The sequence below is a fragment of the Typha angustifolia genome, chromosome 3 (assembly GCF_048772165.1).
Source record: "Typha angustifolia cultivar Huaian chromosome 3, ASM4877216v1, whole genome shotgun sequence".
Classification (NCBI taxonomy): Eukaryota; Viridiplantae; Streptophyta; class Magnoliopsida; order Poales; family Typhaceae; genus Typha; species Typha angustifolia.
The window spans coordinates 4950055-4962472 of record NC_133241.1 but is presented as its reverse complement, the minus strand read 5'-3'; the positions used below and the strand labels follow the sequence as shown (position 1 = coordinate 4962472).

At 36.8% G+C, this 12418-nt stretch overlaps 1 protein-coding gene across 1 annotated transcript; it reads left to right on the top strand.

The window, feature by feature from the left end:
• Positions 1-868: 868 nt before the first annotated feature.
• On the top strand, positions 869-12418 carry LOC140780258 (uncharacterized). Its single transcript, XM_073125677.1, has 2 exons — positions 869-1421; positions 11674-12418. The coding sequence occupies exon 2, from the start codon at positions 11738-11740 to the stop codon at positions 12170-12172; it is 435 nt and encodes a 144-aa protein (XP_072981778.1). The 5' UTR covers positions 869-1421; positions 11674-11737; the 3' UTR covers positions 12173-12418.

Here is a 12418-nt window from a genome sequence, read left to right as displayed (position 1 = left end):
AGCCATTTAATTTCATTCATCTCTATTTTTTTAATTTTTCTCTGAGACTTTCTTGATTGTTTCCATTCCATCCCAACAAATATATTCTACTCTTATGACAATAGGTGAAGAAAGCCAAGTTTTTAGAGATTTTGACCAAACTAGCCCTATTTCAATTTATTTTTACTGAAATAGACTACCCATCAAGCTTAGTATCAAATAGGGTCTAATTTACTGTAGTTTTAATAATTAGTTCAGTGTTTTTGTTTGGTCATAATATGCTAATTAGTGTAGTGTTTTATATATATAAATCTCTTTAACTTAATTTTTCAGCAGTTAAGAAAAAAAATACATAATGATAAAAACGCTGAACTAATTAGTATTTTTAAAAATATTGATTAATTTAGTATTTTTATTAGGGCTATCGTAAATTAGATCTCATTTGGTGATAAGTTTGAGGGATAGTTTATTTCATTAAAAATAAATAAAAAAGAGGTCTAGTTTGGTCAAAAACTCGAGTTTTTGATTAAACTATATCTAATTCATATTTTTTTTACCAAAATATATTGTCAATTAAACTTATTATCTAATTCATTGTAGTCCTGACCTTAATTATTGAGAGACTAAGTTAAAGAGATTTATAGACATAAAACGCCGATCAATTTAATATTTTCATTAGGGCTATAGCAAATTAAACTCTATTTGATAATAAGTTTGAGGAGTAGTACGTTTCAATAAAAAGAAAATTTAGAATAAGACTAGTTTGGTCAAAAACTTGAAGAAAGACATTGTTTGTTCTCTTGAATCTAGCGAAGGTCGTCCGAAGAATGAGATAACAATCTTAGGGGTGAAAATGGGTCAGTTTAAGTCCGACTCGACCCGCTACCTGATCCGAATCGAATCGAATCAAATACGGATAGAAAATCTTATCATATTCGGATTCGGATACAGATACGGATAGGAGTATAGGAAAATGTCCAGATCCGGATCCAGATATGGATAATCTGTTAAGAAAATATCCGGATACGGATATGGGTATAACTAATATTATCGGATATGGATTCTGGATAACGGATATCCGTTTACCCGCTATTACACATTTACACCCCTACCCTCCATCTCCCCCAAAATTAGCCCGTAGCCACCTCCACCCCCCAACTCTAAAGTCTCTCCTCGGCGGGCGCCATCATCGATCACCGGGCGCCATCACCTCCCCGGTCGCCAAGCTCCGCCTCCTCCCTCCTCGAGCTCGCTGTGACCAAGCTCCACGCCATCACCACTCCGTCGCCGTCACCAAGCTCTGCATCTTCCCTCCTCGAGCTCGCCGCATCAAGCTCCGCCGACATCACCACTCCGTCGCTATCACCAAGCTACGCAGCGATCACTACTCCGTCCCTGTAGCCAAGCTCCATCACTTCACCAATTTATATGTAATTTGATAGGTAATTTGAGTTAAAATCTATTTATAGGTACTTTGATTTATAGCTCAGAGTTAAATATCTATTTTTGCTAGTTAATTAGCAATTGGTTTATTTTAATCTTCTTTTTTACTTCCTTAATTAGCATTTGGTTTATTTTATTATTTTGGGTTCAATGCAGTTATTTAGTTATCTGATTCTGAATTTTATTTTGAAAGTAAAATTGTAAGTTTACATCTGATTCAAGTTCTTGTTTTGCAGTTATCTAACTGATTCTAATTCATTTTTTTACTGAACATCTAATTCTTGTTTTAAAAGTAAAATTGTAAGTTTACATTCTTCTTTATTAATCTATGCTTTGTGTTTGTGTTAATTTAATTTTTTCGAAGTTAATGTTAACTTTCTTCTAGACTTTGTATTTGGATATGTGTTAATTTAATTTTTTTAAAATTAATGTGAATGAAGTGATTGTATGTTGAAGTTAATTGAAGTTTTAAAGTTCCATTTGTATTAATGGTCAATTGAAGTGATTTATTATTTTTTGTGTTAATTATGTCTAAAAGAAAGGCTATAATCCGTTTAAGATTCGATACATATCCATTTTAGATCCTATCCGTATTCGAAAACTATCTTAATCCGTATCCGAAAATTAATCCGAGCCATATCCGAAAATTATCCGTATCCGTTTAGTTAGGATATGGTTTTAATTTTTGCTATCTATCAAATATCAATATCCAAATTTGTATCCGAACAAAAAATATGGATCTGGATATGGGTTGAATACTATCCGATCCGTTTTCACCCCTAGATAACATCCTTGCAAGACAACATAGTAAGTAAAGACCTCTCATGGGCGCGCATTAATCTGATTCGAATTGGGTTGGACATGAGTCAAAAAAAGTTCCTCGGATACGGATGTGAATATAGATTGCAGTTTATCCAATTATATACATATTTATACAAAAACCTGCCATATCCGACCCATTAACCTCACCCCTAGTCCCCAATTCTCTCAATCTCTTCACCAGCCACCACAGAACCCATCTTCACCTCTCTCCCTTGTTCTCTTCGACGACTCCAATAGTCCGATCCCCTCAGAACTCCTCAATCCTCCCTCTCTCCGACCTCTTCACTGTGCCGATTGCTGCCTCAAAGGAGTGAGTGTGACTTTAGTGAGTTCCACATCTTTACTGCTGTATATTGTTCTATTCACTGGAAGTTTGCCCTTTCTTTGGATGTACTTAAAGTTATTCTGTTTAGACTCAATGAAGAAGAAAACATCTAATGCTGAATAATTCTGTGGAGTCAAGTATCTTTGCAAAAAAAAATGTGTGCCATACTGAGATTACATGTTCTTACATGAGAATTGTTAACTATGTAATTTGCCTTCCCTGTACCAGTATCATTCTAGGAATCTTACAGAAAGTTTGCGTCTGGGGTTCCACTCTCCCTTGTGATTTTTGTGGACTTTTTATGTCATAGGATTGTTGATTTGTCTAATTTCTTCACCTCATAAATACATATTTTATTACTGGTTTACTTGGTTCTTAATCTTGGTTTAATTTCTGCAATACTGGTAGGAAGAACTAAGAAGTCAAAAGCAGCAGTATTGTTATCTGCTATTAGTGGGGAAGTAGATGGGCATATATAAGCAGTAGAAGATCCAGAGCATATTTATTTAGCAGGCCTCTTTCAATTGATATGGTATAAAATTTGCTTCTTTGTTACAACAAAGAAATCAGAGTGCAGTCAAGCAAAAGTATGGAGAAGTTCTGCTGGTAGATGTTACTGTTAAGATAATATAGTGCATTATTTAAATTATTCTCTGTTTTATAATTTCTAATCTCGTAAACATCAAGGTAATCTAAGTTTTAACTTAGAAAGATTTGATCTTATCTTACAATTCGTATTCATATCCGGATCTTTATCCGTATTTGTTTAAGATCTAATCTGTATATATCCGTTTTATTATGATATGATTTTTAATTTTGTTATATGTCTAATATCTATATCCATATTCGTATCCAAATTAAAATATGGCTCCAAATGTGGTTTAAACACTATCCGACCCGTATCTGATCCATTTTCACGCCTAACATGCAGCCTTTAGATGGCCATGCACTCCATTTTGGTTTTGGCACATTGCTATCACTCTTGTGTGAAAACAATCAAAGAGGTACATAGAAGAAGAGGGAAACCTAAACTGCAGCCAAACAAACCAATATTTTTACCTAAATCGCTGGTGCCACTAAGATGTTTCTTTATTGTTGTATTTCTTAGTAGTATTCAGAATTAGATTTCTCTTGTTCCACCTTGTTTAAGACGAGTGTTCACTTTATTTTTGAAACCTCCCATCTTTGGAAAATTTAGTCTTTTTTGAAGTGCGTTTAGGGTTTCACTCTCACGAAGCAAACTCTCAAGAAGCAAAGAAGATGCTCCATGAGAAAAAAAAGGTTATGATGCTTAGCATTATGACGTTAAATAAAAGCTAGCATATTTGTACCCATAAATTTGATCAGTTTTAAACCGTTCCGAAGGAACTCCCCATCTAGACCTATTAGTCCAAACCCATTAACCCATCCAGGTCAATCCCTTGTCCACAAGGATCCAAGGAGGGAAATTGAAAAAAAATGGCATGGTAATCTTCCCAGGTTGCTTCCTTTGGACCAGCATTATGCTACTGCACCATGATTTGTGAAACCACTCTATTCCTATGCTTGATCATCTATTGGGCTAGGATTTTGTCTGGATGGAGAAGTGACTCCCCCTTTGCATCAACTAACGGCAAGGTCGTGCCTTGCTCCCAAGTGGCGTTTGAGCTACGAGACGTGGAAGACCGGATAGATTTTATAGTCCAGTGGGAGAAGAAGATGGTAGGCCACAGTTCTGATCTTCGCCACCACCTAAGAGGGCGGCCCGTAAAACTTCGCCTCCAGCTTGAAATTTGGTCTAATTGCACTGAGGATTGTTTGTAGTGTTGTAGCTTGAGGTTTACCCAATCCCCGACTTCATGTTGCCTATCGATCCAACACAGTCAGCAAATTGCTTAATTTGAGCTTGAGCCGTAGATAATTCCATTTGCAGAAGCTGTATCATCTAGTGCCTGTCTTGCAGGTAGGACTCCATAGAAGCTATTGAAGAAGTTATATTGGTGGAGATGACTAGTTAGTGAGGTGGATACCCATAGAGGGCTTGGAATAGAATGATGTTCAAGCTGTTGTGAAAGTTGGTATTATACCACCATTCTGTTAGTGGCAGCCAATTAGACTATTTCTGGGGCTTGAAACTCATCATGCATCTGAAGTAAGACTCTAGGTAGTCATTCACTCTCTAGGTTTGACCATCGAATTGTGGGTAGTAGGCTGTGCTAAAATTAAGTATAGTACCAAGGTGGCTGAATAGTTCTCTTCAAAACTCATTGAGGAAGATGGAACCTCGGTTATTAATGATGGTAGTGAGCAGCCCATGCAGCTTGTAGACATAGTCAAAGAAGAGGTTTGCCACTTGCTGGGCTGTATATGGATGAGTTAAGACAATGAAGTGAGCATATTTACTTAGCCTATCTACAACTATCCATACGACCTCCTTACTCTTTGATTTTGGGTGCCCCTCTATGAATTCCATCGAGATATCACTCCATAGCTGTGTAGGAATTGGTAAGGGTTGTAATAGTCCATTCAAGTGAATAGTAGCTTGCTTGTGTCTTTGGCAAACATCATATCTTTGTATTAAATCCGTTGTGCTGTTTTATTCCCGACCAATAGAAGAATTGCTTTGTTCTCTTGTATGTGGTTTGAATGCCTATATAACCACCTATTGGAGAATCATGAAGAGTTGAGTTCATGATTTGACGTGTATTATCTCCAGCCCCAATATAATTGTTGTTGTGACACTTAATTATCCTTTGTGAGAGGGAGTAAATCTCATGAGATCTCGTGATGGCTAGCTTAAGTAGTAAATCAGTGGCAAGGCTGTCTTGGTGGTCGGAATCAGAAATCTCTCCCAACTGAGATAGTGTATCCGATGTCTGTTCGGTTTGCCTTGCCTATAATGTAACTCATATTCAAACCCCAATAGTTTAGAGAGCCAGTTTTGTTGGAGTGAAGTGTGTAGCTTCTGTTCCAAGAAGTATTTAATATTTTGGTGGTCCGTGTGTACCACGAAGTGGGTTCCCTTGAGGTAAGACTTTCACTTGGTAATGGCCATGACAATAGCTAGTAACTCCTTTTCATAGACTGAATAAGACTTGAATTTTTGCCCTAATGCTCGGCTAAAATAGGCTATGGGGTGACCAGACGGCTGTAGGATAGCTCCCACTCCCATTCAACTGGTATATGTTTCCAGCTCAAAAGGCTTAGAAAAATCATGCAAGGCTAAGACTGGTGTGGATGTCATTGCGATTTTGAGAGTTTGGAAAGCTTTTTCAACATTAGTGGATCAATGAAAGCAATCTTTTTTCAGCAAACCAGTTAGTGACTTTGCAATCAACCATAGTTCATCAAATTTTCTATAGTATCCCGTGAACTCTAGGAAATCTCTCAATTGCTTTAGAGTAGTAAGGGCTAGCCAATCAAGCATACATTGTATCTTCATATGGTCCGCATCTACTTGTTGTTATGAAATAATGTGGCCAAAATATTCTATTTCATTTACATCTATGACACATTTGGAGAGTTTTGCAAAAAGAGAATTCTCCTGCAAGATCTTCAAGACTTGTTCAAGGTGCCATAGGTGAGCTTCAGTGTGGAGCTGTAAACTAACATGTTATCAAAGAAAACAAACATAAACTTTCTGAGCAAGGGCTGGAAGAGGGAGTTCATCAATGATTGAAAGGTAGATGGTGTATTGTAAAGCCCAAAAGGCATAACTCGGAATTCATCTTAGCCAAAAATGAGTACGAAAAGCTATTTTTTTAATATCCAGTGGATGAATTCTGATTTGATGACACCCTGATCTCAAATCTATCTTAGAAAAAAATTTGGCCCCATGTAATTCATCCAACAACTCTTAAATTATTGGTATAGGATATTTGTCTTTGATGGTGAGGTCATTAAGCCGATGGTAGTCTACGCACATCCTCCAACTACCATTCTTCTTTTTAACTAAGAGGATAGGTGACAAAAATAGACTATGGCTAGATTGAATTACTCTATTTTTTAGCTTTTCTTGCACAATTCCTTTTACTATACTCTTTTTAGCGAAGGGAATTCGGTAGGGAAGCAAGTTAGGGGAAAGGGGGTAGCATTGGATTTCAGGTGTATGTGATATTCCAGAGTTTGAGGTGGCGGTAACTGAATAGGCTATGCAAACACATCTGAATACTTAGGTAGGAGTTCCTCAAAGGACTTAGTAATAGGTGGACAAATTGGTTGTCAATGATGGTCGTGTAGGTGGTGGCTCGGCACTTGGCACCGGATGTGTCAGTGGCACACCCCTGCGCTAAGCCGTGCTAGTCTCCGTGTCGATATAGAGCCATTCTTTTTAAATTTTTTTCTATTTTTGTCAATCATTATTAAATCAATTTTAGTCATTTTCTTAACAAACATGATGACATATGGAGCCTATTTTTTTTTTTAATTTTTCTTAATTTCATCAATTATTATCAATCAACTTTAATATTATGTGTTGAATGTTACAATGTGTTCAATTATATTATGAAGTATTTAATCATATTTTGGAGTATTCATATTAGTTTTAATAAATGTACTCAATCATATTATGTGTTGAATAATGTGTATTTGACTATTGATTTATCTTTAATAAAATAAATTATTTGCAAAAATAATCTTAAGATAAAACACTATAATGTAGGTTTTAATATATATCTTTAAATAAAAAATTAAAGATTGACATGCCGAATACTTAAAAACATCTCTAAATATTTTAAATTTTTTATTAAAATTATGTTAAATGCGTGTCACTAACATGTAGTGGCGTACCATGTCGATAGTGGCACGTAATGGCACGTGCCACTAGCACGGCCATCAGTGCTGGTTGTGATCCCATGTCCAAAGAAAACAGCTATGTTATGTAAACACAATGCCCCTTCTTAATTAATTTGTGATTGGAAGATCCCGACACAATTGTGGCAAGGATATTTAGAGTCATTGCTTGCTCGTGTGATTTCCTGTCCTTCTCTATAAAGTGAAAGCCTAAGTTTGTCAAAATCAAAGACTATGGGGCTATATTTCTTTATCGCGTACACCTCGAGCACTATCACAACCACCCAATTGAAGAACTCTCACATTTGCTTGGAATTGGTGACCTTGCATTGTCCGAAGCAGTTTAGGACACCTCAAGGAGCTAACTATCTGCTGACCATTGCTTACAGTGACGTAGAGAGGTGTGGTAGACTCCAAGATGCAATGACCCTTCTGAACCACGTGTGGATCAATAAAACTATGCGTTCTACCGCTGTCCATGAGTATGCATAGCTCTCTTTTGTTAAGGAACCCTTGAGTTCAGATGGTATTAGGTGAAGATAGGCCTTCCACTGCATGGAGTGAGATATACATTTCTAGGTTTGGCTGTTCTTCCATCTCTGAACAAAGTTCAGGCACAATTTCCTTGTTCAGCTCCTCCTCCTCCAATTTAATCATGTAGAGTTGTTGCCTCGCGCAACGATGTCCCCGTTGATAGGCCTCATCACAATTGTAACACAGGCCTTTATCCCTTCTTGCTTTCATCTCAGCATGTGATAACTTGTGAACGGATAGGAGTGAAGCCACTGTAAAATGTGTCCTCTGTTGTGCCGCTGGTAGCTGTTTACTAGTGACTGAAGCCGCTGAAGTTGTCTGAGAATAGAGTGGGGCCGAAGGGATTTTATTAGCTATATAACTGACTGAATTTGCACCGAAGTTGTTGGTGAGCTGACTAAAAGAGGGCACATGAGGCTTAGCGTAATTAGTTCCTCATGTCGGCATTCTTCTGTCAGCTAGTAGAATCCACCACATTTTCCTCTATTTTAGCAATGAAAACAGTAAACTAAAAAGTTTGGGGGTGGAACATGCATACCATTGGTCTAAAAACTTTGGATGAAATAATCCTCTATGAAAAACTTGTTCTTGACTAACATTAATGATTTTAGCTCCTCAAAGCGCTGCTGGCAGGCTGTCACTGTGCTTTCTTGCTTCAACTTGTTAAATTCTCCTATAATGTTGTCATAATTCAGATTATCCAACTGCAAGCTCAAATCCTCTTTGAATTCCTCCCAAGTGATGAGATCCTTGGCCTCCTGTTGGTCTTGGAACCACGCTTCGGTTTTACCCTCCAAATAGAGTGAGCTATAGAGCACCTTCTGCTCATCTGGAATTGCAGTGAACAGAAAAAATCACCTACAGCGCCTACACCAAGTTCTAGGGTTATAACCGCCAAATTTGGGCAGCTCCACCCTAGGGATTTGAATAGCATTCCCAATCCCTCCTCAGCCAATCTGGACGAGAGCGTACCCTTGGTTATGAAGTTCCTTCCCTTGGTGGTGGTTGCCCACCTCAGTTCTTCAGATTGGTTGAAGCTTGAATTGGGGTGATCCTTCCACCCTGACCTTGCTCTCCTTGAGACGAAGCTCATTCAACCCACTGAAGAGAGCTTCCATTTGGGTGCATATGTGAGACTGAAACTAATCCATGGTTTCCTTCATGGTCTCGGTATGAATATGAAATTTGCTAGCCAACTTTTGGATCTTCTGCTCATTACCGTGCGCAAGCTCTGCCAAGGTAGCTAGTCGAGTAGCTTTTGCCATGGCTGCACCTTACATTCTTCTCCATGTGTCTGGAAGTAGATTGCGACTTCTCTAATACCAAATGTCAGGATCTGAACCCTGACAGCAGCAGTTAACCTCTGATTGCAGTTATTCTGCTCGGATTAGAAGCAATTAGCCTAAGAAAATGGAGTGGATTAACTCTCCCTCTCTAGCTGAGAATGGGAATTATTTCATTAGCCTTTTGATTTAGATGAAAAAAATGATTACGATGGATTTGGGGATTTCTAATTTATCCCTAGATCCCTTTTCTCTCTCCTCCTAACTACTAAGATTCAGACACCCCTCCCGCCTAACCAACTGCACGTGCACAGCACGGGTTAACAAAGGGCTTATATGGAACATTGCTACTGATACAGGACTAGAATGCAAAAAAACAGCCCTGTATCACTGATACAGAGTTTATTTGTAAAAGCTACAGTTCTTCCTTCAGCTCAATTGCCCTGTCATTGACCATGACACACTCCCCTCTATTTCTTCTCTTTCTTCCCTTTCATCCTCCTCTTTCCCTTTCATTCTCCTCTTTTCCTTCTCTTTCTTCTTCATCTTCTTTACTTCCTCAAAGACTTCTACCTTTTCGTGGGTTCTTTCAACATGCTTTGCATCAAATGTCTTCTATAGGCTCTCTGTCCTTGCAGCAGTGCTTACAAAGACCAATCAAAGTCTCAGTATTTCCTTGGCTTTTCACAAGCTCTTTATGTAATTGAGAGGCCTTTTCCTCCTTACAAATCCAGTCATGGCATTCTTCCACAATTTGATTGCTGAGTTTAAGATGACAGCAGCACTGCATCAATGATTTAGTTCCCTGCATTTGATGTTCATCCTACGTAGTGTGTTAATGATTTAACTCCCTGCTACAGTTGGTGTTCATCCTACATTTACTGTTCATTTGTTCATGTATATAACAAATTCCCTGCTTAGAGTATTAATGATTTTTATTTTTATTTTTGGTAGTGTATTAATTTTTTTTTGGCAGTGGATTAATGATTTAATCATGTTTGTGATAATTTTGATCATGTTATTTGTTATGGTTGTAAACTTATTATTATGATTGTGAATTGTGACAGTGTTATTTAGCATTTTGGTGTAGTACACTATTAATTTTTTTTATATATACTATATTAATATATATTATATGTTATATATTATATATGTTACTTTGTAATTTTTTATATTTTAAAAATGTTATACTGTCTTGGCATCCACCTTTTACCTAGGCACTAGGTAGTGAGGTGACTGCCCACCACTGGCAACCACCTTTCAATACATTATTTTTTATAGTAGGAAGCATCAAGTACCAGACTAGTTTATTTTCAATCTATTGAGATACTTCGACATGGTCTTACAGAGAACCAATGCTAAAGCTTGCAAACTTCTACTTTGTGAAAGATTTAGTTCATTTATAAATCAACACAGATTTTTCTCTCAATAACTCATAAAGCAAGGGTACTACTATCCGTGATGCATCAAATATCTAATTTCCTAACTAAAATGATTGAAATGCTTTCGTGTCATGATTATCCTTGATTTGGACCCATACTCGTTTGTATGGTGCATAATTGGATAAAACTTGTACTTGTCATATTTACATAAGCGGTGAAACTAGAGGTGAAAACGGATCGGATATGGATTAGATAGTGCTCAACCTATATTTGGATCCATATTTTTAGTTCGGATATGAATTCGAATACGGATATTAGATGGATAGCAAAATTTAAAACCATATCTTAACTAAACGGATACGAATTATTTTCGAATAGAGGATTGGATCTTAAACAAATATTGATAGAATTTTAAACGAATTATGATATTTTATTTAGACATAATTAACACAAAAATATTAAGAATTTCACAAAAGATAATAATTTTGTACGTCAAACACACGTAAAATTAGAGAAATTAACCTCTACAAATAATATCAATATTTACTATATAAATAAGTGAACTAAAAATTATAAATCATTCAAAAAAATATGCGGATAAACAGATATTCGATATTCAAATCCGAATCCGAAAATTATATCCGACCTGTATTCGAATACGTATCGGGGATTTTTTTTCAAAAATTATATCCGTATCTGAATCGGATAGGAATTTTTTATTCGAATCAGATCGGAGTTAATTGGACTTATTTTCAACCTTAGGTGAAACATTTTACTTCTTTTACAAGTTATATACCATATGAACCCAGTGCAGTGATGGGGTCAAAACTTATAAATTATGGAGTGTTTTAGTATATAAATTGGCATATCTTCACTCAAATAGACTAATTAATTTAGGTAAGGTGCAACATTTTAGATCTTGTTTAATCTGAAAAAGCATCTCTTGGATTGTGAAGTGACCTGGTTCAAATTTCTATATCTTGAAATTGATACACGCTCTACAATTGAACATAATATGTGTCTCCTATCTCTTTGTCAATGAGGAAGAAACTATCTTACAGTAGAAATCCAATTGTGTGTGGATATGAAACTCATTCTTTTGAATTCTTACTGATCTAACTTTCCTTTAATACAGGCTAGATTGTAGAGCTTGCTGGTTGGTGTTACATTATTCAGAGTTGTTTTCCAAGATCATATAAATGGAGCCAAAATCTAAAGATTCTGATGATTTTCTTGAATCTTCAGTTCTTCTAGATGAAACACAGTACCAAGAGGGTTACAGAGATGGGTATGCTGATGGCTTGGTGTCAGGGAGGGATGAGGGAAGGGATGTGGGCTTAAAGAATGGTTTCGAGGTGGGAGAAGAGCTGGGGTTTTATAGGGGCTGCGTTGATGTATGGAACTCAGTAAACAGGTCTGACCCAGGAGTTTTCTCATCTCGGCTTAAAAAGAGCATTGAACAACTGGGAAAACTTGTGGATGGTTATCCACTCTCCGAACCAGAAAATGAGCAAGTTCAGGAGAAGATGGAGAATATCAGGTTGAAGTTCAGACAAATTTCGGCAAATTTGGATGTGAAATTGGAGTACGAAGGGTACCCTACTTCATCAAAGAAAGAGGTCGAAGATTTATAATTCCTGTAGGAAATGTCTAAGACTGCAATATCTTGTTGGAGTCATGTATTTAATTCCATCTCTTTTGTGTTAAAATGGGTAACTTATCTTCACTTATTAGTAGGAAGTCAAGCTGACTACTGCATTTTGTCTGTAATGGTAAGTGATTGCCGAATAATCTTTTGAAATCTTTTATCTGCTGATGGTCATACTATTACTCCTGGATTTGAATTAAGAAAATAACTTGGATGTTCCATTGAAGCTTAT